The sequence below is a fragment of the Balaenoptera acutorostrata genome, chromosome 20, assembly GCF_949987535.1.
Source record: "Balaenoptera acutorostrata chromosome 20, mBalAcu1.1, whole genome shotgun sequence".
Taxonomy (NCBI): Eukaryota; Metazoa; Chordata; class Mammalia; order Artiodactyla; family Balaenopteridae; genus Balaenoptera; species Balaenoptera acutorostrata.
In genome coordinates, this window is record NC_080083.1 from 46,954,507 (window position 1) to 46,980,864 (window position 26,358).

The following is a 26,358-nucleotide window of genomic DNA, read 5'->3' on the forward strand; positions in this document are numbered from 1 at the left end:
AGGAAGAGGAAGGGGTAGGGATTGGGGAGAAAAACCCACATAGTTTCTTCTATGCAATTATTGAAAAAAAATTGTGCTGAAACTTAAAAAATGAAGAGTAGAGCTGACTATCTGACAAATTTACCTTTTCCAAGGAGACAGCCAATGTATATGCACCTTTACCAAGAATAATCCTAAGCAAAGTGATTTGTCTGTAACTTTAATTTACTGCTCAAAATGAAAAATAAATAAATTGGCTTTAAAATAGTCCAGCTGAAAGTTCAGTAAATTAAACTTTAGGTTTCTGAAAGCTACAATTTTATTTTAAAATAAATTTACTGGACTTCCCTGGTGGCACAGTGGTTAAGAATCCGCCTGCCAATGCAGGGGACATGGGTTTGAGCCCTGGTCCAGGAAGATCCCACATGCCGTGGAGCAACTAAGCCCATGTGCCACAAATACTGAGCCTGCGCTCTAGAGCCCGCGAGCCACAACTACTGAGCCCGCATGCCACAGCTACTGAAGCCCACGTGCCTACAGCCCGTGCTCCACAACAAGAGAAGCCACCACAATGGGAAGCCCACGCGCTACAACAAAGAGTAGCCCCTGCTCGCCACAACTAGAGAAAGCCTGTGCACAGCAATGAAGACCCAATGCAGCCAAAAATAAATAAAAATAAAATAAATAAATTTATATATATATAAAAAAATTTACCAGCAAAGATTAAAAAGCATTTGCTTCGTGATTCCAATTTGTTATTGGTCCAAGAGCCTATTTCAGAAGCAAGTGAAACTTAAATGTCACCTCATCCACCCACAGCTCACACTGCTGGAGGAGCAGGACTGAGCACAACACGTGACTCTCAAGAATGCAGCCAGTCTGTCCACCTAAGACCCAGGAGAGAGTCGTTCAACAGAAGTTTACTGGGTGCCCGACTATGCGTCCAGTTCTGTTCCAGGGGCTGTGGATTTAGTAGTGAGTGACAGCCAAGGTCCCTGAACTCAACAAAGCTTGGAAGTGATACATTTATTATCTAACTAGTATGTCAGATAAGGACAAAAAGACACAGGATGTGCACACGGAGGGGTGGAGTTACAAAAAGAAGAAAGGTAAGTTGCCCCGTAGACGTGAGAAAGTCCCAAAGAGGTTTCATCTGTTTTTGCCCTGGGAGTAGCCTGGGGCTTAGTTTTCTATGTGATCCTGGACGTTTCAACCCTATAGTAGTTTGCATAAAATTTCTAGGAGCCCTGCCAGGGGAGAACATACACAGCCGAAGTCTAATCTGTACACTCAATTACCTTGTCCCTTGAAACTGTCTCCCAGGCCCCTTTTGGTGTCTGTGCGTCGCTTCCTGACCTCTGATGGACAACGCCATCCCACCCCCCGGACCCCTGTAGATAACTGGCTGTGACCCTGCATAACTCATTGACAACCGGTGGGACACTCAGGACCCTCACCTCTAAAATGAGGGGGCAGCAGAACAATTGTTCTTTTAAGTCCTTTCTAGTTCTAAGACCTAGTGACTCCCTAAATTAAAACTTAAAGTAACTCTATATTCTTTTCTTCTATTTTTGAATTTTAAGAAGTGGGAAAGAAAAGTACCAATAAGTTATTGTTTGATCTCAGAAGCAGGCTACTAACACCAACCTGATTCTGGAAATAATATAAAAGAATTATAACTTAAAACCTCAGCGAGAGGGAATGATAAAAACTCTTGGGATATATCGTGAAGCTTCTACGTCTGAACCATACGGAGAAGGAAGCATCTTACCTGTAGGGACATCTCGATCAACATTAGTAACTTCTTGATTCCTATCCAGACCTTCTTCCCTTTGACTTGCTGTGCAATTGTGGTGCGTTCTTTATCCCTGAAGTTGCCCAACAGCTACAAAAACAATAAAAAAAACGAAAGCACTTCTATATAAGTGCATCAACAACATTAGTTAATTCCCACATTTACCCTTAAAAGAACAGTGATAAGAACTACCTAACTGGTTCAAGCTGACAGAATTCTCTCATATTTTAAAATCCAACTTGACTTTCCTGAAATCCATTAGGTGCAATTATGAAAATGAAAACTGGTATCCTAAACTCTGTTTTCTTACGGACCTTGATTATAATTTAGAGATATATTTGCTGGGGGAAAAATAGCTCCAATCCATAATAAATATCAGTTAAAATTTTTAACATTCCTTTCTAGGAATAATCTGTATGTGTCAAAGCAGACTAAATTTAATTCTCTTACTCAACCCCAGCACAAAAACCGCTCAAACAGGTAAGCTGGAAACATTTATCATATAGATAGTTTCTATTTTGTTGGGAGTATGCCCCAATTATATGGGTCTTGAGGATTTTAAGAAGCCTTCCTGACTCTCACTGCTGAGCAAGTCACTAGATAATATTTTCTAACACCTCATCAAGTCATTTGTGCACATTAATATTAATCAAAAGTTTAATAAAGGATATATACTTTTTAAAATTAAAGACTATGTCATCCTCAAAAAAATGTGAGAAAACATTTCCACATTATGAACTTGTTAATAAAGGGGTTGCTTTTACTTCTATAGCTTTTTTCAAGTTTCTAAGGCTTTAACCATTGCTCCAATTTATTAAATGCAAGTAAATGGGCTGAAAGCTACTATGAATAACTGAATTTTCTATTTATTGATTACTCTACTCCCTCCCCCCATTCCAAGTTTCTGGTCCATGTAATCTATATGCATTAGTCATGCTGGGCACAAAGTAATTCATTCCTGGCAGTTTGTATGCTGCTTCCACCAAGGAATGAGGAATTACTTCACTCTCACTTGTATTTATCTCTTCTTCCTCTAATTCCTGAAAATGACTGCCGGTGTATCCCAGGTTCCGTGTTCTAGGTTAACATAGAAACTAAACACCAGGTGCGATGTCTGGGGCACCCTTAGCATTAATCCCAGCCTCAACTCCTTTCTTTGAACGGTGTACACTCCACTGGCTCATTCTCACCTCCAAAGCCTCTAGCAGCTGCTCTCCTGTGGCAATGCTGGGCACGTGGATGGTGGTGCTGAAGGCGTTAAGCATTTCCATCTCCTGAAGGACATCTTTGCGGCTCGTGGTCCCAATGATAAGAAGCTTGCGGCCCTGATCATAGGGAGAAAATGTGTTAAAACACATAGGAAAGGACTGATTAGGAAACCAGAGTAAGCCTGAACGATATCCATTTATTTAATCGCAGAAATGCAAATGATTAGGCAAAAGGGAAGGAAAAAAATTCAGCACTGTCCTCTTGAAAATCCTTTTTTTTTGGGCTGTGCTGCGCGGCATGTGGGATCTTAGTTCCTGCCTGCAGTGGAAGAGCAGAGTCTTAACCACTAGACCGCCAAGGAAGTCCCTCGAAAATCTTAAAAAAATGTATCAACAACATGATTCAGAAAGAGCAACACTTTCTTCAGCACGTGGTTCAGAAAGAGGCAGCAGCTCTTTCTCCTTATCCATATCAATGACATCATGGACCAGTAAATCAGGAAGATACACAAACCAAATAGAAAGATACCTTAGTATATGTTTGTAATTAATTTTTCACAGCCAACATAGTATCAATATATGTATGGTTGGGAAAAAAATGAAATGAATGAATGGAAACCCCATGCAACCCACTTAGCAAGGCTTTATTACGGTTTTTAGGAGAGGTAGGATAATAATAATAGCTTACATTTATGCAGCAGTTAACTGTGAAAGGCATGGTGCTAAATGCTTTACATAATTGTCTCATTTAATATCTTTAATTTCTTTTTAATTTTTAACCCCAAAATATACAAGGAATGTTTAAAAACGATAGCAGGCTTAGGCCACCATTCCTGATTCCCTCTCTCCAGAAGCAACCATTTTCTACTCTCTTAGTTTTTCTTCTTGTATTTACTTCCTTATCTTTAAATAACAGTGGTACACTATTATTTTTAATTTTTCTTTTCAGCTTTAAATATTATTTTCTGAATTCCTATTATGGAAAAGGGAGAGTTAATATTAATTTTGCACAGTCCCCCACCCCAATATGTCCTTTTTCTCATCCTTCCAATTATTTCACAGTCTTTGGTTAAATCTATATTCAGTATTTATTATGATTATATAAATATGATTCACAGCTAAGCCATGTAGTGTACTATTACATTTCCTTTCTTGGGCAACATTTTGTTTTTATTAGAGTTAATAATTGCCATTTCCCCCCCCACCCCTTTGCTTAGTTTATCAAGTACTTACCACAAGTTATCCCAAACAAATACAGCCACGGATATCATACCAATATGTTCAAACATGTTAGGGAATTTTAAAGTTTTGGGTGTTTTTTCTCAAAGACATTCCCCTCCTGGAGTCCTCTGTTCTCAAAGTTCAATCTGAACTGACTGTTCTCTAGGCCTGCTGCACAGCTGTAGCCCTAGAACTTTCCTCTCTCCTCTGTTAGATCCCCTGTCTCCTCACCTTCCTTTGTTTTTTCGTTTATTCTCTTTTCCATGGTACATATACTTCAAAAGCTTCCTGAGAAAGGGTGTATGGGAGGTAAAAATTTTAAGACCTGGAAATGTGTTTATTCCACCCTTAATACTGTACACTTTACACTTGATAGTTTGGCTAGGTATAGAGAACAAGGTTAGAAACAAGTTTCCCCGCAGAAGTTTCAAGGCATTGTTCTACTGTCTTTTAATTTTCAGTGTTGCTGACTAGAAGACTGATACCATTCTGATTTTCTGACTCATTGTTTCTAACTTTTAAAAATAAATATAATTTTAAAAGAATCTTTTCTTTATCCGTATGTTCTATAAATTGTGAACCTTGAGATAAGTCACTCTTTCTTGTTTACTGAATGTTTCTTTTTAAAAAAAATTACATCCTATTATATTTCATGGATACTACCTTATTTTAGATCTCTGTGAATACTACACATTTTTAAAAATGTTTTCTTCTTTTCTCTGCTTTGTGTCTTTGTTTCCTCTGAGTTCCTTTTTCTTTTCTTTTTTTTTTTTTTTTCGTATTTGTTCATTGGTGGTTTTCTTCAAGTGTCTGGTGATTGTTGGATTACTATTCATACTTAAGAGGTAAACTAATGACTGGAAGCTCTGAGTCTGAGAGCTTCATGATAGGATGATAAGACTTGGCTGATTACTGGGGGTCCCTCAAAGGTCAGGATGTGTACATTTTCCCCGGAGAATCTTCCAGTCTCCTTCCTGAGGGTTACAGAGCCTAGTTCCCAACATACTGCACGGGAGTCGATGGGGGAAGGAGCCTGGGCACCTCACCGCTCCATATGGAGACTTCCACTTACTCCTGTTTGCAGTATGGCGCCTCTGTAGATCAACCTCTCATTCAGTGTCCATTATAATCCTAAGAATTAAGTATCAGTATTTTCTCTATTTTACTGATGAAGCTACTGAGTCTTATAGATTTAACTAATTTGTTCAAGGTCTAATAACTAAAAAATGATGGAGCCAGGAATGGAAACCAGATCCAGAATCCAAAATTGTATACTGCCTTTTTTCACGAAGAAAAACACGTTTTAAAAATGTTTACTTGGAAAATGGAAGAGGAATGGATTTTAAACTATGTCACTAGATTTATGATACACTCATTCCACAGATAAGCCTTTAATAAAATCATTAAACCTTTCACAGATCTTAGAAACTCAGGGCATTAAAAATAAATGAGAAAATTAAAAAATTATGTGAAAGTTAAATTAAATGTAGGAAAAGAGTTTAAGAAATTGAAGATCAGATGCCAAAACAATTTCCATTGGGGTTTTGTAAATATTAAACCACTATTGCTAACAAGGCGTGCTAGCCTTTCTCAGTCTTACTGATTTTATTTTGTCCATCTGTTGTGCCAAGAATGGATGGTGCACCAACGTAAACAAAGGCCTAACCAAAGAAACAAGGGTGAGGCTTTCTGGTACAATTAGTAACTGGCATATCAAATGCCTGTGCAAAGACTGTGAGAGAGAAGTATACCGCTGAAGTATACAAATTAAAGGGTAATCATTGTTATTATTCAAGAAACCAACTAGCTAAAAATCAAACACATTGTCAACAGACCTTTACCAAGCCCCTGGATGAATACGGAATAGACCTTGTATATACAGAGACAGATACAAAACAGATCATTATAATACAATATGGAAAGGTAGGTGAGGTATTACACATAGGATGTCATGGTAGAGGGAAGAAACGTGTGGCAGAGAAACATCTTCTTTTTCTCTGGAGGAGACAATATCTGAACTGAGTCTTAAGGAGTGAGTGGGGTGATTAGGAGACGAAGGGGAAGGACATCCAAGCCAGAAGGAGCAGAAATAGATAAATCCAAAGGCAAAATAACAAAAACAAAAACTGGGGTGTTGGGGTAATTACGAACACATAAAGATATATAAACTTCTACTGTGTAACAGAAAAGTGGTGCTTTTACACTCAAACTATTTTTCAACTATTTTAAAATTCTGTTTGTAAACTCAGGAACATATCCTTGAAGGCTCATAGATGCCAAAAGCCACACAGGCTGGTATATCTTCATTACAATGAAAGATAACTGTTACTTTGCTTTTTTCCTTAGGTTTTTAATGTTCCATAGTCCATAATTCCAACCCCCTCATCTTGCCCCTCTCTTACAGAGGACAACATTGGCCCTAGAAGAATGGCTTCTTACCCATTCCAGAAGGCTGGAATTGCCATTTTCCTAGTGAAATTCTGTCTTACGTTACCAGTGACTGTGCTCTTCAGAGTGTTAAGACTGGGAAATGTAGAGCAACTCATAATGGAGATGTTAATTTATGTTCTGCTTTTCTTCTTGTTTAACAAGACTGCAAACACGGCAGAGAGGTCATGACCCAGGGAAGTTCAGGCCTTGACTTGTAAGCATCATCTTTAAGAAAACACCGAAAAACATTACCAAATAATTAAATTGTGCTGGGTCATTCTCTATATTAATTAGTGGTGATACTCATGAGGAAGCTTTACCATGAAAACCAGCTCTGAATATATTAATATCATAAATCACACTGGAGAACATTTTGGAGAAAAAGTTGCCAGTAGCATGAAATGAGAAGGCCAGCTTTAAAAATGAAAGTAGAGCTCAACCCAGAAAGAGAAATCCAACTACTAGTGGCTACTAGTCTGAGTCTATAACGCCAAAACATGCCCCTTGATGGAAAGAAAAAAAGCTGAGTGACAACTTACTTGGAAAAAATTGTTCCCAGCATACTCTTCACTGAGATTTTCTAGTCCTGATGCAATAAAGAAAAGGCCTAAATAAAACGACTATCTGCCAATCGGATTATGATAAACATTGTTCCAAGGTTAAATAAGTATTAGTTAACTAATTCTTAGTACCATAAGAAGCAACTCAGGTGAAAACATTACCATGAAAAAGGCAGGGCTCAGTCAGGTGTTGATCCTTCAGAAAAACCACTTCTTTACATGATGAAGAATGAGCCAAGTACTAAGCAGTATCTAAGCCTTTTGCCACACAAAGGACTAACCAGATAATCCACACCCTTTCATAGGTCCTGCCCATTGATTGGCCCCAATAAACTGATTTGCAACAAAAGTTCATGTGGAAGAAAGCTTTTTTTTCCCTCCCTTAAATAAAAATGCCACCAATATAATAACTGCAGTGAAATGGAAGGGCTGATTTTAACCTGCTAACAAAAGTAAAGTCAGTTATGCAGTAAAGAAAGGCCAATTATTTCCATATCATTCAATGCTGAGCAAGGGCAATACACCCTTGGTAAGAAGAATGAATTGTGAACAACTGGAAACCCTGAAATGGATTAAGAAGTGAGTGTGCCGGGGGCCTTAAACTTTATTTTCTGGTTGTTAGAATTTGAGCCTTTTGTAAACAAAAGTGAAAATTTTCAGAATTCACAATTTATAAGCCCAGTAAGTTAAAGATAAAATAGATTAGTTGATCAGACCATTAACATGAATTGACTCTGTTCGGGTATTTATGGAATTATGAGATTCAGTTTGTGCCTCTAAAGTGAGTACAATCTGGCTGGGGAGACCAAGTAAATATTCAGGGACCACTACCAAGTAACACACCAGCAAACATAAATGAATAATGCTGAGGGGACACAGCTTATGGGCACAGCTTCACTGGCATGGGGTCATCTGGGAAGATTCCTATAGTATCGTAGAGACACTGATGAAGAGGAAGGAGGCCCTGGAGGAGAAGGGACAGGTCTTCCATGCTCCTAATTCCCATGTGGGTGGTGGAGGCAGCTGAGCCAGAGCCCTCAGGGCTGAAAACGGTCTTTTTAGAGAGATGGGGAGTAGGCAGCCAATCAAAGGAAGACTCAGAATGCCAAACTAAGAAAGGAGATTTAGTATAAAAAGCAACAGGAAACTAAAGAAGGTGCTGGAGGAGGAAGAACTGTGATGACGAGAAAGATGATCCCAGCAGCTTCATGCTGGGCAGCCCGGCAGCCTGTGAGGGGGCTGCTGCAGGAGAGACAGCTCTGAGAAAGGGTCTCAGAGTGAGCGCGCCCAGGAAGGGCCGGCGCCTCGCCATCAGTGATGCACACACACGCCTTCCATTTCAACGCAAGCCCAAGGTGGGCAGAAAGCAAGGGAGGAGAGGCAAGTCCCCTGCTGGACAGGTGGCTTGGTGCCACACAAAAAGTACAGGCTCCACCATTCATAGCTGGGTGATTTGGGCTAGATCACTGAACTTCTCAGCACCTGTTTCTTCCTCAACCATAAAAACAGGATTAAAAATCCTACCTACTTGTCAAGAGTAGAGCATGAGGTGAGAATGCGTGGGGGAGGGAGGCCTTTACCATCACTGTCAGAGGAGGCAGGAATGAAAGGAAGTGAGAGCTTGAACGATGGTCTTGAGAGGAACCTGAAAAATTGTCCTCTGCCTGGGCTGTCAGGAATCTATGACATCGGGTCGGGTGGGCGAGCAGTGGGGCACCTGAGAATTCCTCTCTTCCCAACAATGCACGGCACTGGCCGCAAACGACGCCAAGAGAGTGCATCCTCCCAGAGGGCCAAGATTCACTCTGCATTAGGGGGAAACGAGCGCACCGATCTTCAGCTTAACGACGGTTACCTCAAGGCCCAGACGAGGCCTGAAGCTAAAGATCAAACAGCCCTCAGAAGCAGCCGTGACAGCAGGTTGAGAGTGAGGGGCCTCGGTGAGAGGCAGGGACTCTGAGGAAGAAATCAGCTCAGGGCAGAGGATGTGAAGCTTTTCTGGTAAGAGGTGCTTCAGTTTGTCACTTACACTAGCTTCATTCTTGAAATGGGAGTAATGTCTGAAACTTTAACTTAGTTTGTTATTATTCAGTGCAGGTTAAATAAAAAATTCTATCCACCACAGAGCTTATACAACTTTACCACTGCATTTATTTGCAAGTCTGAATCTTGTCTCTAGCCTGTCAGCTCCCTGGGGGCGGGGCCATGTTTTATTCATCTCTGTCCTTGCAGGTCTTTAGCACAGCATGCCTGGCACGCAGAAGATACTCTGATGTTCCCTCTACCTAGAATGCTCTTCCCTTATACATCCACATGGTTCTCTGCCTCAAAGTCAGGGCTCTGCTCCAGTGTCACCTTTCCCACAAGGCCTACCCCCCGCACCCCCGCTTCATCTCCCTTTATCCTGCTCTTTCCCCCACAGTAGGGATCACCTCTTAACATACTATATACTTTACTCATTTACTGTCTTTACTTATTTATTCTATTTATTGCTGGCCTTCCCTCAAAAGGACAGGACTTGTGTCTGTTTGGTTTCACTGATGGATCCAGGGCTAGCATAGTGCCTTGAACATAGTGACAAGTTGATACATTTGTGTTGAATGAATGAATGGTGATCTCAGTGTAGGTTTCAAGGGCCACAGATCACTCCTTCCTTGTTACACTTCTCTTCTGGCCCTGGAATAATGCACACTATACCAAATGTTCAACAGGAAAATAACTACCATTTCAGAGTCTATACATCTGAGCCCCAAGTGTTGAATACTATGATAACAAGTCAACAAGTTTTAAAGAAAACAATCCAGAATGATCAGCATGTATGCTTCATTTACAATATAACTAGATGCAAAGGATGTCATACCGCTTTCTCTTAGCTAATCAATCAATTGATCGTCAATAGTTAAGCTATTCATAACTATTCATAATACAGACTTCTCTAACAGAGAAAAGATAAGACTCATTAGAAGCCATTAATTTAAGCTAGCGAGGTAAGTATTATTAACCATCTCCTACAACTCTTGGTTTCCCCTAATCAAGGGAAAAATTTGACTACTATTAAAAACAACCAAGAGTCTGGACAGTGAAAGGAGAGGAATTGGGGCCTCTTTGCATATCCTGCATGCATTTGATTTCTCACGCTCCAATGTCTGTAACTTCTTTTTTTGCTAGTTAAATGTTTAAGTTGAATACCAAAGGAAGGATGTTTCAAATAAATCATGTTACAACTAGGCAGACAGCTACATTTAAACTCTCCATTAGATTTTACCCTGAAGCAAATTCTTAGCCTACTGTCTTTGTAACCATCCTCCTGGTGCTGCAGGCAGGACAGAGGACGATAAAGAGGGGGAATTCATAATGCACATGGAATATGAAATGAGAAACTTCACCCCAAATAATTTTTAAAAATTACTACAGGCAAGAGCAGACCACTTTGAGATATTAAAGAATATTTTAGTACCAGTTTGTGAAAAAGACATGGAATCATCAGATTTTATACTCAGAGCAGCTCTGAAAGCTTGCCTAGTTCTCTCCTCCTCCCTCTCCTCTCCTGGCTGTTTTGTAGGTGGGAAACGGGGGTAAGATTTTACATCCAAGGAGGGAGCTGAAACCAGAGTTCAGGCCTCACTGATATTCCCACTATGCTTTGCTGTCCATTCTTATTTGTGTAATTTTTAACTTATATCAGCAATGGCTGATCTCTTAATTATGAGTTAGATAGATATATCACCTAGAAATTACGACCTCTGAGCTCTTAGGAGAAAAGGTTAAATAAATTAAGAAAATAAAGACGTACTGATGTACAGTATTCTTAGTGCCCAGTTTTGTAGGTGCTCTCTCATTAGAAACTTAACTAAGATGATCACTGATTCATCAGCAAATCCAAACTCTTCCACCTGGCACCCACAGTAGACTTTCCCTCCCTCCCTCCGCTTTTAGCTTGAGATGCCCTAAAATGACCCCTGTGCTCTAATCGGTTCAATTTTCTTCTTCTTTCTCATTTAACTTCTACCTCTGTGATTTTTTTTTTTAATTTATTTATTTTTGGCTGTGTTGGGTCTTCGTTGCTGCGCGCAGGCTTTCTCTAGTTGCTTTGCGCAGGGGCTATTCTTTGTTGCGGTGTGCGTGCTTCTCATTGCGGTGGCTTCTCTTGTTGTGGAGCACAGGCTCTAGGTGCGTAGGCTTCAGTAGTTGTAGCACGTGGGCTCAGTAGTTGCGGCTCGCCAGCTCTAGAGCGCAGGCTCAGTAGTTGTGGCACACGGGCTGAGTTGCTCCGCGGCATGTGGGATCTTCCCAGACCAGGGCTTGAACCCGTGTCCCCTGCACTGGCAGGCGGACTCTTAACCACTGCGCCACCAGGGAAGTCCCTACCTCTGTGATTTTTATCCATAGCATTCCTCTTTATTAAAATGCTTTCCAGAGTTTTCTACCAGTTTGCAATTATCCCTTATGTTCAAGATATTTCAGAACTTGCCTTCTCTCCACATTCTGCCCTCCTTTAACCCTACACAACCCAGTTTGCTCCTTCAGGCTTCACCCTCTCCGAGCATGGATTCAATTTCAACTATCTAGAACATAGCCAAGAACCAAGATATATGCAAAATTCTCTAACTTCTAGAACTGAAAAAACACAATAAATGAGGTTCAAGTGACTACTCACAGGTAGTACCAACTTATCCACTGGGCACAGCGGGCACAGGGGCAAGGGCCCACAAAAATATTCTAATTTCTTCTACAATCAGAAGAAAAATAAAAGAACTTTCAGGTTGAGGAAAATGTTTTAAATACCAACAGTTGGAAAATAAAAGTTTAACTTTTTTTTTATGAAGAAAGGGACCCAGGGAATTCACGACATGGCCCTGCTGGCAGGAAGCTCCTCCGGCTCTCATCAGAGCCTAGTTGCTCTCACTTTACAGACAACTCAAGGGTCCTGGAGGTTGCCTTTCTTAGCTCACAGCTGACAAGAAGCAGCAAATTAGACGAGGGGGAATTGTCAGAGGCAGGCAGACTGACACAACTCACTTGAATTCCTCAAGTAAAAGCTGATAGCAAAACCATTAAAAACAAGAAAAAGTACAACAAACTCAAAAAAACAGGGCACACTGGGCCTACTTAATGACTCCCAGGGCCAAGTCCTCTACATTCCAATAGTTCTTGCATAATCGCCATGTGATTATGGTTTGTAATGAAGATCCTTATTCATTAACGTAGTGTTTATAATACTTTGCTTCAGACACCAAAGATGTATGTAGCATTTCTTTCCTTTTAAAAAAGGCTAAAGTATAACAGCAATTGATAGTTAAAGAGGTTAAGCTTCAGTCATTTCGGAAAAATGAAGCCTTTGATTTCTTACTAATTCCTATTCTTCCCTCCAGTGAAACTGAATATGCCATATGAAGCCTAAGATAAGTAACTGTACACAAAACGTATCCGTAAATTCCCAAGTGCCAGTTAGTATGTAAATAATAAAAATGCGCTGGTTCTGGCGCAGGCATACCCTTCACCATCTCTGCCCAGCGCTGCAGAGCTGGAATTCCTCAGCACAGCACAATGGTCCTCATCAATCTCCCTGTCACTCATCTTTCAAGACCAGGATCAAGAACTACTATTTGTGAAATATTTGCAGATTTTCTCAGGTAAAATGGACCATACTTTCCTCCATAGTCCACTGGAACCCACATAAGTTATAAAACTTAACTATTTACATCATCGCGTTTACACATCTTTCACCCTCACTGGATTGTGTCAGGGACACCAGTTGGCCTGCATACAAATAAGAAAAAAAATACCGCTCCGAGGCGGATGGATTAGAAAAAAGCAGTCATCTAGGTATATGCAGCCACCCTTGTCCCCACCTCCTAAAGCCCCAGCGCCTTGTATGAGTAAAAAGGCACCCCTTTTCCTCTTCCTCAGGGCTAGGGTTGCCAGATAAGGCCCTGAGTATAAGTATGTCCCAAACAATGCATGGATTATACTTACACTAAAAGATTATTTGGTGTCTTTCTGAAATTCAAATTTAACTTGGCATCCTATATCCTCATCTACTAAATGTGGCAACCCTACTCAGCTGGGCAGTTACAGCCCACGTCAGGGTACACGGCTCACAGGGCAACTGGAGTGTGGGCCGGATGTTAACGCCCACTTGCCAGTTGACCTTGTGCACAGCTTGTGCCCAAGCTGCACAACTGAATAGGTGGTCCTGGATTATGAGCTCTTTGAGGGCAGGTATCATGTCTTATTCATCTCTGTTATTTCTATAGTACAGAACAAAAGTTTATTAAATGTACATCCTAATAAAAGCATATATTCCCTAAAGAAATATTTCAAACTTGCATTTCAAAAGAAATATTTTTGGATAGAAAGAAACTTCTCATCTCCTTTCCATGAAGCTTAGTAGAACTGTCACCATCTATCCTGGTCAACCTTGGTCACATTGGCATTCAACCATCGTTAAGTTCAGCCTGGAAGCACAGCACTGAGCTGAATGTCAAGGGTGACTACACATACCTGAATGGTGGGTGTCCACGGACAACTGTGAGAGTCAGGAGGCACTTACACACACACTGTTACTCGCAGGACCACAGAGCATCTTACAGACCAGACCTTACATTAAATCAGCCTTAAAGAAAAAACAAGGCTAACAAAATATATTGCACACAGACAAGCTTAGATACAAAGGTAGATTCATTTAACTGTTATTGTTAGTCAAGCAGCAAGTTAGTTGCAAAGGACTGGAATTTTGACAGTTATACTGCTGAGTTAAAAATAAAAACAACTGTATACACATTAAGTTTTTATTGTTCCTGATTATAAAGTAACAAATGCTTATTGTAGAAAATGTATAAAATGTAAGAAATAATAAAGCAGAAAAACCCACCTATGACCTACCATCTAAGATCAGTTGTCTTTAAGATGGAGAAATAATAGAACTTCCTTTAACTTTTGTTTTTCTCTTCATTCTTTTTAAAAATTCCTTTTTTGTACATTTTAAAATGGACACCAACTAATGGAATAAATAAATGCATTAAAATATTGGGAGGATGAGCTCAAACTTTTTTTTTCAAAATTTGGAGGCAATCACAGAAAACAATTTTGGCATATTTCCTCCAGTCTTTTTTTCTTCATAACTGAAATCACACTTAGAGAATAACTGAGGATTAAGTGGAAGGTGATTTGATCCTTAGGCAGGCAGTTTCTGACATGGGCCCACTTTACATAGATAATGGATCACTAGCGGGGCGGCCACCAAGCTGTTCATCTCCCTGCTCTGGCTGGTATTTCGCCCTGTCCGCCCTTCCCGTTATTACTCCTTACTTGGGGAACTGGCACCCTTCTTCCACCTGCTCCAGGGCTGCCCCAGCAGGGTCTGCAGGAGCCCGATGGCTGGCAGCTAGAGGGAAAGGAAGCTGTCATTCCTGCTGACGTTTCTAGGGCTGGCTTCTTCCGCAGCAGCCACCTGGAGCCTAGCTCCTTTGATATGGGTTGGTTACTTTGTTGGTTTTACGTATTTTTTGTATGAGGAAAGACAGAGTCATTGTTTTCTTTAAAGTGAATAATAAACTAACAATTGAGTTGTGATTTGCAGTTTACAAAGAACCATAATCAACATTTATCTTATTTAATTCTCACGATCTAAATATTAGTTAAATATTACTACTGTTCCCGTTTTACAATGAGAAAATTGAGGCTCAGAAATCAAGTGACTGAATTCAAGTTCAAGTCTTCTAATTCTAACTCCTGAGCTCTTATTTACACTGCCAATGCCAGTTCTACATGTAGACTCACCATCTTCAAGATATCCATTCAACAAATATCATCATCTATGTAGCCTAAAGGTCTGCAAAGAGAGAGAGAGGGGAAGAGAAGAAGAGAGGAAGAGAGGAAGGAAGGAAGGGGAGGGAGGAAGGGAGGGGGGAGGGAGGGGGAGGGAGGGAGGGAGGAAGGAAGGAAGGAAGGGGAGGAAGGAAAGGAAGGAAGGAAGGAAGGAAGGGGAGGAAGGAAGGAAGGGGAGGAAGGAAGGAAGGAAGGGAACGAAGGAAGGGAAGGAAGGAAGGAAGGGGAGGAAGGAAGGAAGGGGAGGAAGGAAGGAAGGGGAGGAAGGAAGGAAGGGGAGGAAGAGAGAAAGAGAAAGAAAGAAAGGAAGGGAGGGTCTAGGCCGATTGTCTGGAGTTTTCCTTGTGAAAAGCACTCTTGACATTTGCCATTCCCCAATGTGAGTGGTAAGCAGGACTGTCAAGATGAAAGCATGGTTACAGACCAAGCTGTGATGTGAAAAGATCAAGGCCTTGTTCCATCTACATTCCAATAACTATCAGGAATATTGACAGATTGCTTTGGACCCTGTGTAAGGTTCCCCTTATTGGTTCTTCTCACACAATAGTTGTTATGCCATATAGTATAAACCCTTATGGATCTTCAAAGATCTGTGTATTTGTTTTGGGGACAGGAAGGTAGAAGAGAAGCTGTGAAATGCTATTCTGTTCCACCTTGGATTAGAAAAAGAGGTGAACTTTAGTCACAAGCAACAGGTAGCTACAGGGAAAAAGGAAGTAGGGGGGCCAGTCCCTGGAGGCTAAGGACAAGTGTAATGGGTAGTGTCCTTGGGATCCCACAATGGCCAGAAGCCCTGGCCCTCTCTCTACTCCTCACGCTGTTGAACTCTGAAATTCCTGTTTCTACTTCATTCTCCCTTTTATAATAGGGATCTCCAATCCCCAGACCAGAGTATTTGTCTTAGGACTCAGGAAGCTTCTAAATTTCAGTGAATGGGCGATGGGGAAGTAGGGTGCCTCTACTTCTTTTTCCAGTATTGCAAATGAGAGAAGTTGAACCTGGGCATTCCAACTTGAAACTCTGAACTCACTTTCCATGGAAACTTGCTATATACAGTTACATTCTTTAGTTTTCCTATCTTACATGCTAAAGAGGTTCTGTGGACTATCTAAAGGCACCTCTTTTCTTAAAACAACAACAGCTGGGAAATACATTTCTAGTTCTATACAACAGCCTTAATAAAATACTAAACCCCTAAGAACTTTGAAACATTAAGAAAACAGGAAGAAACAGAATTTTAGATGTCAACCCTTAGGCTCCAAGCAATGGGAACATTCAAATCACGCAAGAGAAACATTCATCCTTTTTTAAGGATAGGACTTTATAAACTGATTCTTTACAAATGACATTCTCTGTGGACAACAGCATACTCCTACTTCTCAGTAACTCTATGCTTTTCACAATAAGGCATTAATACCTTATATCTGTGCAGCCCGCAGGTTTACATAGAACTTACATTATGTGAGTTGGCCGTCACTGTGGTAGGTAAGGAGGAATAATCTTCATTTTACAGATGAAGAAATAGACACAAAGGTATTAAGGGACTAGTTCAAGACTAAAACACCAGATGGCTGTGCTAAGACTCAAACTCAGGTTTTCTGACTCCAAGTCCAATACGATGAGTAAGTTGTGCAGAGAGGATACTCATAACTAGATTCATGGCCCCATGGAACATTATGATGGTATAATCAACACTTTTCTAATGCTGATGTCTAGTCACAGTAATATATTTAAGGCAGTTGAGAGAATATTTTGTCTCAGCACCATTAGCATTTTTCTGATTAAAATTTAGATATTTAATTTTGAGTTACCTGAAAATGGTATGTGTGTATGTATATATCTATCTTATAATTTTTTGCATTAATTAATACGTATTTTAGATGTGCTCTACTGAAAAACAAAACAAAAAACCCTATTTTGAAAACATGGTTTTATTTAGCAGATATCTGTGGCAATGTTTTATGAAAGGACTCACCAAATTTCTTTCACTGTTTGATTAATTTGAAATTGTTCTCTCTCTCTCTCTCTCTCTCTCTATATATATATATATATATTCAATTTACATAGAACTTTCTGAGATAACCTAGTAAGCAAAATATACTTTTAGAGAATTTTTTAAACTATAGTAGCCATCTAACGTCACTGATTTAATAAATGAGAAAACTGGGCTACTAAACAGTCAATCACCACACAGATTTTTTATAAAGAAGCCCAATGCAAAAGTCACCACATCAGTGATTACAATTAATGTGTCTGGCAAAATTACTAAAGCTCTCTCTTAAAGTGGTTATATATCTTCTTGACTCATATTGTAGTCATTAGCCAGAGTTAATTTTGAACAGATAGACAGAGAGATAATCATGTTTAGGCCTGCGTGATTTGGAGTCTCTTCCATTATTTGCTTATTTTGCTAAAGCAACCCGAAGACTGAAGAGTTGCTTAATATCACCAAGACTTCCTAATAACATATCCGAAGTTAAGATTGCACTGAGATGTCATATAAGGATTACAGAAAAAGCAATCTTGTAGAGAGACTGGTGATCTTAAATTAAACCCATGGAGAAACAAATATGTCTGCCTGAGTTCCCATCAGGAGTTTACTAACAGTCTTATTGTTAGTTATACCCTTCCCAGCTCTAAGCCCTACTTCTTTCTGATCAGGTAATATTCCTAAGTGTCAGAGCAGTAAGGAAGTAATTTTTTTCAAAAACTTTAATTTTCAGCTAAAATTCTAACAACTGTCAGGTCCAAGTTCTACTTCAGTAATATTGCTATTAATTTGGAGTGATCTTCTTTTGTAAAAGTTTACAGTTTCCAAAGAGTTTTCCAGCTGGCATGCTGTGAATGAATTATAAGCGTTCTAAGATATCAATTCTCGTCAGCCCTTGGGAAGGCTGGGTGGCACTTGGCGTGGCTGCATCTCTGGCCAGCTGTGAATGGCCTCATCCACTTACCCAAGTACATCATCAGATGTTATCATTTCCTACATGCCATGATATGAAAAAGGCTGGGAAGCACTGAGGTGAAAAAGGAGTGGTTCTCCATTAGTTACAAGGTTATTCTGGTACATATGGATGAGGTCTTCCAAACTGATTTGCAAAAGTGTCAGGTAAACACTAAAGCAGTCAGGTTAATGGGCTTAACTACTCTCACACTTGTTGAGGAAACTGGAAGTCATGTCATTTTACAGCTGAGGAGTTCCTTTTCAGGCACTTTGTCTCCCAAAAAGGAAAAAAAGAAGGTGCCAGAAGAGATCTATGAGGAAAATCATAAAGCCGCTGGTGCTGCAGTTTGCAGGAAGATTTACCTGGCCTCACTGCGTTACTACTGCCTCTTCCTTGACACGAAGACTAAGGCTTTCATCCTCCTGATCCTGAAAGGCACATTCCCTTCGACTTCCATAAATCTGCAAAGCTTGAAAAGAGCCCCAGTGTCATCAAGCAAAAGAGACGGCTTTAGGAATCTCACTGGAAGGAGGGGTGTCTTCAAGCCTCTCACTGCTAAGCCGGACATTTCCTAACACTGGACAAATTGTACGTCCAGCTCAGGGAGGGTGAACTGCAGTGGTCTTTTACCCTCCAAGCCAATTGTTAGCTTTTCACAAGAATCAGCAGGGAAGCACATGTGAAACCTCTGTGGTGATGGTGAGCGCCCCCATGCCTTGTGTGACTCTGCATGTAGATGAAGCAGGCTGGGAGCTTTCTTAGCTACTGCTGCTGAGTTCTCAGAGCAGCCCTTTTCTGCGGCGTGGCTCCCTGCTGGGACAGCCCTTTTCAATTCTTCTATCCCCCCTCGATCTCTTCTCCTGCAGAACACAGGGAAACTTGATTGAAATAAAGACTTAGGGAACATGTTTTATTTTCTCCTGTTCAATCCATTTTAGAAAAGCTTTTAATTGGTTTTAAAAAGATGCTAAACAAAATGTGATGATGTTTTTCAGTCTTCATGAACTACAGATACCACTTTTTATACTTTCAAAGGGCTAATAAATCAATCATGAAATTAACTCTCCAGCTAAATTTAAAGCAAATCCACTGAATACTGGGTTCATTAAAAATCTATGCATTTACTTGGAAAAATTTAAAATTCAAAGAAAATTATCCTAGTAACTGAAATCTGACTTGAATTTTTAGTCCTACACTGAAAATCCAAGACCAAAGCAATCACAAAGGGAAAAAAGGAAGGCTTGTGAACCAGTTTTAATAAGCCAATTTACAATGAGGGAGGGGAGATGGGGGAGGGGGAGAAGTAGAAAAAAAGAATATCTTGATACATAACAACATAGTACCCCTGAAGGGATTCTTTTATTTGAGCATGTGCACACAAGCACATACAATTTTTCTATGTGAAAGCTGAATTACAACAAATGCAAAATTAAGGATTCTGTGACTGATATGATTACTGTATTGTATGCATGTACAGTTCCTCTTTTGAAAGAAAAATGCCTACAACTTTTCTGTTTTCTTGACAGTGATAAAATAATAGCTTTCTACCAGTCTATGCATCTCTACAACATTCAGATTCATATACTTTTAATATTTAATTGAAAACATCTGAAAAACCTACATGATAATGGTTTGGTAAAGTGAATGCTTCTACTTTAGAATGACAAATAGTCTTGACACTGGATCAGCCTGAAAAATTTTCCCTTATTGTCCTGAGAGAATACAAACTAATTTAAAAAAGCAAGGTGGTACAGAGAAAGCATATTTTTATTTTGTTAAATATATGCCAACTAGAAATATTTTAAACGTTACCTTCTTCTGCCACTGATTCACTTATACAGCAGGTCATCTAGCAGTCCAGGTCAGAGTCACCAAATTCTGATTAAGGACAGGCTGGTAGCCTCTTAAAAGAGAATCCCCACCATTTCCAATCACTAAGGCAACCAGATCTATCTTCTACTTCTTACATGCTCCTATATCCTTCCTTTCCAATCCTTAGAGAAATTCATTCCACAGCCCTTTTTTAAGGATTCAACTCCTGTTTCTAAGATTTCTTCCAAGCTGGGCCATGTATGTTGTATGCTCACTCCTTACCTCTAGCTCTGCATGGAATCCTCCTTTCGTCATTTAAGCTTCTGACACTATCTATCTATCTGTCTATCTATTGTAACCATTTTATTAAGATGTAACTCATATAACACACGGTTCACTGACAGTGAACCGTGTACACTTCAATGGTTTTTAGTAGACTGCACAGATATGTGCAACCATCACTGGAATCAATTTTAGAACGTATTCATCATGCCCCAAAGAAACCCCGTACCCATTATCAGTCACCTCTCATTCTCCCTATCCACCCCTCCAGTCCTAGGCAACCACTGATCTGTATTCTGTCTCTACAGATTTGCCAGTTCTGGACACTTCATGTAAATGGAATCATACAATATGTAGTCATTTGTGACTGGCTTCTTTTGTTTAGCATGTTTTCAAGGTTCATCCATGTTACAGCATGTATTAGTACTTCATTTCTTTTAAATGCCGAATAATACTCCATTGTATGTATATACCATAGTTCATTTTATTTGATGAACATTTGGGTTGTTTCCACTTTTTGGCTATTATGAATAATGCTGCTATGAATATTCATGTACAAGCTTTTGTGTGGATGTATATTTTCATTTCTGTGGGGTATATACCTAGAAATAGAATTGCTGGGTCATATGGTAACTCTAACTTTTTGAGTGCTAGACTGTTTTTCAAAAGCTGCACAATTTACCTATTCCCACCAGCAGTGTATAAGGATTCCAATTTCTCCATATGCATGTCAATACTTGTTATTATCTGACTTTTCGATTATGGTAATCCTAGTTGATATAAAGTGATATCTCACTGTGGCTTTGATTTGCATTTCCCTGATGGCTAATGATGTTGAGTATCTTTTTGTGCGCTTATTGGCCATTTGAACTTTACTTATTTTTGAATGTTTTCACTTTAGTCATATCTTGCCAAATATAAACTACAGCAATACTAAATACTCAATCCCACCAAAATGAGGGGACACTCAAAAAATATTTAAAAGTTTATATATATATGTGTGTGTGTGTGTGTATATATATATATATATGTATATATATATATATATATATAGTTGAATAAGTTATTCATGAAGCATATCTGCATAAACCTCAGTGCCAGATGCTGTAAGATTTAAAAGCATAAGATAATGTTCCTTTCCTCAAGGGTCTTAACAATTATTTTTATAAAACAAAAAGTTATTCCTAAGTCTTTATTCAAGATTTTGCAAGTCATTTGTCAATATGTTCTATTTATTTCTATTAGTATCTATTTTGGATTACAAATAATTCTCAGGGGATGTCTCTGTTTAAATCCATGTGTATAGTATTATGTAAAGGGATAAGCAGTTTAAAAAGTACCATTGAAAAATTATTCTTTCTTCTCTCAAATGGCTTGTAGCATAAATTATTTTCAGCTAAAAAGCTGAATATTATAAGAAGTAAATTTTAATGCCTGGGAAAAGTCTCCTAATTTTATAATTTTTTAAATGCTGATTTCATAAAAAGGATTTTTTGTGTGTGTGATATATATATTTTTAAAATTTATTTATTGGGGTTATTTATTTTTATTCTAGAAACTTTAGATATATCTATATACATTTAAAAAAATTTTTAACATCTTTATTGGAATATTGCTTTACAATGGTGTGTTAGTTTCTGCTTTATAACTATATACATATTTTTTGAAGGAATAAGAAAAAAATTCTCACTTCTCTAATTTCAGCTTCAATATAAGCTAAAACTCCAACTCCTGGGAATAACAGTTTACAGAAAAATGATTTAAAAAAATCCTTTCACCGTGCAAATATGTAGTAAATTTTCAAGGTTGTTGTATGTTTCTTTTCACTAGTTTAGGGAAAAAAAAAAAAAACCTAGGAAGTCAAGACAAGTCCTTTACCTTTAGGTCTAACACATACAACACATATAATTTTAACTGTTAAATTAAATATTAGATTCACCAGCTTAACACGAAATATTTTCCATACAGCTTAGTTTATATCTCTAACTTCAAATATGAGATTCCATACAGACATTAAGATGTTTTTTAAGTTAGTGCTTCACCCCTTTGTATCTGCCTTTGATTGGCATTTCTTCAAGGTTACAACATGCAGAATCAACCAAGAGAATTCATGTCTTATGTCATAGCCAAACGTGCTCTGGCAGCCTCTACATAATTAACATATTTAACCAACCCTCACAGGTTAGTTTAAATGTGTTAACCTATCAAAATCACCAGTCTCCAACAGCCACATGAGTAAAAACTACAACCACATGAACCAAGGTTCTGGCTATAGACTCACTCTTCAAAAGTGCCACATGACACAAGAAAAATAACTCAAGCTCATCTGTAAAAACTAAAAACAAAACAAAACAAAACTCCCTACAGGATGTAAATTACCCCAAATACAAATTCTTAGGAAAACTTATGAAATGAAAAACAAAACAAATGGGAACATGTGTTTAATCCCTTCTACATTAATATCATGTATTAATATCTCTCATGGGAAACGGAGGGAAGTAGGGATGTGTAATATGGTGGTTGAACTTATAAAGCAACACAGAATACTAACTGAAACTGGGATTTTGAGATCTTCAGAAAAAGAACAGAAAATTTCTCTGATTAAGAAAAGTGATTAAGAAAATCATTTACCTTAAGGCAGAAGGCCAGACCAGACGACCTTTCAAAATCTCTTCAACAAGAAAATTTTATATGTTTATGATAATCTGCTTATTTAGAGAGTGCACCGTTGTATAATTTACTGGAGAAACTCTGTGAAAATGTTCCTTATATTATTTTTACCTGAGGAGGCGCCTTTTTCAGTAACACAAGAAGAGCCTGTAATACCAGATTAGAAAATCGAGGGCCAATAGGGACATAATCTGGAAGAGAAACATTGCTATGTTTAGGGATTCGATATATATATGCACATATTCCAAACATTCTGATTTTTCTGCATAAAGAGTAAACACAGTCCTGGGGGGTGGTGGTGGTGGGATGAACTGGGAGATTGGGATTGACATATATATACCAATATGTATAAAATTGATAACTACTAAGAACCTGCTGTATAAAAATAAGATAAAATAAAATTCCAAAAAAAAAAGAGTAAACACAGTCCTAAACAACAGTCATGCAACTAACGATAACAAGACAAAATATCTACAATAACTTAAATGCTTAAAATAGTACATAAGAACTCTTATCTGTAAATTTTTTAAAAAGCATCTAAATATCCATTTTGAGTTCATGTAGACATCTCTCTCTCATATTCAGGGACTTTTTTTTTTTTTAAAAAAGGAAAAACAAATCCCCAGGAGTATTTACTAAACATTTCCAAGAAGTTACTGCAAACCATGGTAATACAGTGAGTACACAGGCAACAAAACATGATACTAGAAAATGGGTAGAGGGGGAAATGGCAAGTAATAATAATGTAACTAAGGTACTTCAATACAACTGAAATCATAGTAAAGCCACTAAGATTGGTCCACAGATGGTGAAGAACAGTGAACTTCTCAAATAACTTTCTACCTGTTAAAACTTCTACCCATCCTTCAAGATTCGACACAAATGCCACCCCCTTTGCTTTCTCTGCATGTTGCACATGCACCCCTGCCCTGTGCTTACAGCTGCCTTCAGGCCTCAGCCCTCTGAAGTCAAAAGTGATCCTCCCTTTTCTGAATATCCAGAGCACATGGCACATTCTACTTTGTATTAATTTTTGCCAATGTATGTCATAATGACAGCATCTTACTACTTATTTTTCTGAAACCCTAACAATTCTAGCACAGTGGTAAGGGCTCAGCAAATGCTTACTGAATAAATGAACAAACAAGTACGGATAATAACTATTCATACAAGTGAAAATATACTCAGAGGGCACACATTCCTGACATAGTACTGTTGCTATGACCACACATCTCAATTGTGTTTAGATAAAGGACTTTACACAGAGCTATGAGTATGTGCCTAAAAGCTTTTAAAGAAATAATCCCAGAAACTGAGCTGAAGTGTATCAAAAATAGCAGACCCAAAACCCAGGTCACTAGATAAAACTATTGATTTAAGAAGACCTCATAGATATACCTGCTTTGCTTTGTAATAAACATTGCCTTAGGAAACAGGAAAATAAAGAAGTAATAGAGGACGTAAAGCAAGTCTGAAAATCATGGGAAAAATGTAGTAAGAACAGTTAACGTGAAATCATTACTACACCATTATGGACCCCTTAATGAAGAAGGGGTTAGTTAACCAGAGGTTGGCAGTATTTTCAGATATTTATTAAGTTACCAGGTAGGTTCAATTTCAATCAAGTTTATTATAGCATCCCGAGTCATTGTTACAATGAATTTATTCCAGATTTATCTATTTTTTGCAATGAAATAAAATGTAAGAGTAATAACACTGTTCTGGCATTTATTTGTGGAATACATCTTATGAGCTGAGTACAGGGACTGTTTTATTCATCTTTGTATTCTGTAGGAGTGCACTTAAACATAGGAGATGTTTAATAGGTATTTTAAAAAATTACTGTAGAGCACTTTTAACTTTCAGAATGTTTTTAACTTTCACAATATTATCTCATTTTTGTCTTTACAATTACTCTGTGGGATAAGTAAGGAAGAGAATACAGTCTCTTTTTTATGTGAGCAGAAACTGATGTACAAAGAGCTTACAACTTCTGCCCCAAGTGTTATAGCTAACCTGTAGATTTCACTCCAACCCTAAACCCTTCTTTCCTTAGTTCTGTCAAAGTTCACAAATGGAATCCCTGAGCTACAGACAGCTCAGAAATAGTATACAGCAAATATATCCATCAACTAAAATTACTAATCATTTATTATGGGCAGGGAACTCTGTGGAAGATACAAAATAATATGAGACATGGGCCCTTATAGGAAAGCAGTTTATAATGTAGCTACGGTCATAAGGCATATTTAACATGAATACCATTGTTGACTTCAGATATAAGAGAGAGTGTTATATTTCCTTATTAGACAAAGAAAGGTATTTCTATTGCCCTATAGATTATAAACACCCGTATTTTTCTCTTGTAATTTGTGAGACATTAGCTGTAATGTGGCAAGGATAGTACGATGGCAAAAGTTATGACTCACCAAGCAGTCTCTCAATGTCATCCACAACCACACAACTGAGCTGGGATTTATATGCATCATCAAAGATCTAGAAGAAAGCAAAGCCATTTATTATCTCACTGCCCTCCATAATTATGACAATTTCCAAGAAGATAAAATTTAGCTAATTCTTGACCAATGCTCAAACAAAACACAGTAAAACATCCAATATTTCTGACTACACAAAACTAGAATTTAATAGAACTTCAGAACTTGAAGAGTTCTTATAATTTTTAAAAGTTAATTAATTTATTTATTTTTGGCTGTGTTGGGTCTTCGTTGCTGTGTGTGGGCTTTCTCTAGTTGTGGTGAGCAGGGGCTACTCTTCGTTGCGGTGCGTGGGCTTCTCACTGCGATGACTTTTGTTGCTGTGGAGCACGGGCTCTAGGTGCGCGGGCTTCAGTAGTTGTGGCTCGCGGGCTCTAGAGTGCAGGCTCAGTAGTTGTGGCACACGGGCTTAGTTGCTCCGCGGCATGTGGGATCTTCCTGGATCAGGGACAGAACCCGTGTCCCCTGCATTGGCAGGCGGATTCTCAACCACTGCCCCACCAGGGAAGCCCAAGAGTTCTTACAATTTAAAAGTGAGGAAACCGAGGCCCAAAGCAGTTAAATGACTTGCCCAAGACGTCACAGCTGAATCATGGCTGAGCAAGGGCAGGGTAATGCTGCTTTCAGCTCCAAGAGCTGGATGTGTCACACTGGGGCGTGCTGAGGAACAGCTGGAATTAATCAACTGACAAACCCATCAAGTTTATCATAATGGCCTCTCCTATCTATGTCAGGAGCATGACTTCAGTGTTCTGACTCAAGAGCTAGATGGAGTCACAGGGATGTGCAGGGTAGAACTGAATATCATTTTATTATCTGTAAGAACTGTGGTCTGTCAAACAGGAATAACACAGAAAGCAGAGAATTTTGTCAACTCAAACCAGACCACAGCAGCCAAAGTGTTTACAAAAAAATTAAAGCTGGTATAAAGGATCAGATAGATGCAGCGTTAGAAGTAGACAAAAGATAATAGAACATTATCTTAAGATAACCAAAGAAATGCAAATTAAGCAAACAGTGAAGGAAGCTGTTATATGCTGGCAAGGATGTAGCAATTTCAAGCCAGACAGAAGAATTAATTTATGTATAAATTGAATGTAAGTGCTCAAGGCCTTGAGACCAGCCTTTTTG

The 26,358-nt window shown here is 38.8% G+C and overlaps 1 protein-coding gene across 2 annotated transcripts in view; it reads right to left on the reverse strand.

The window, feature by feature from the left end:
• Positions 1-26,358, reverse strand: part of NSF (N-ethylmaleimide sensitive factor, vesicle fusing ATPase) — a 160,142-nt gene that overhangs the window by 4,215 nt on the left and 129,569 nt on the right. For both annotated transcript variants that reach the window (XM_007175848.2, XM_007175849.2), the window contains exons 16-19: positions 25,162-25,228; positions 22,844-22,923; positions 2,965-3,099; positions 1,751-1,864 (exon numbers count right to left, since the gene is read on the reverse strand). In XM_007175848.2, the coding sequence (XP_007175910.2) occupies positions 1,751-1,864; positions 2,965-3,099; positions 22,844-22,923; positions 25,162-25,228 (396 nt within the window). The remainder of the gene's footprint in view (positions 1-1,750; positions 1,865-2,964; positions 3,100-22,843; positions 22,924-25,161; positions 25,229-26,358) is intronic.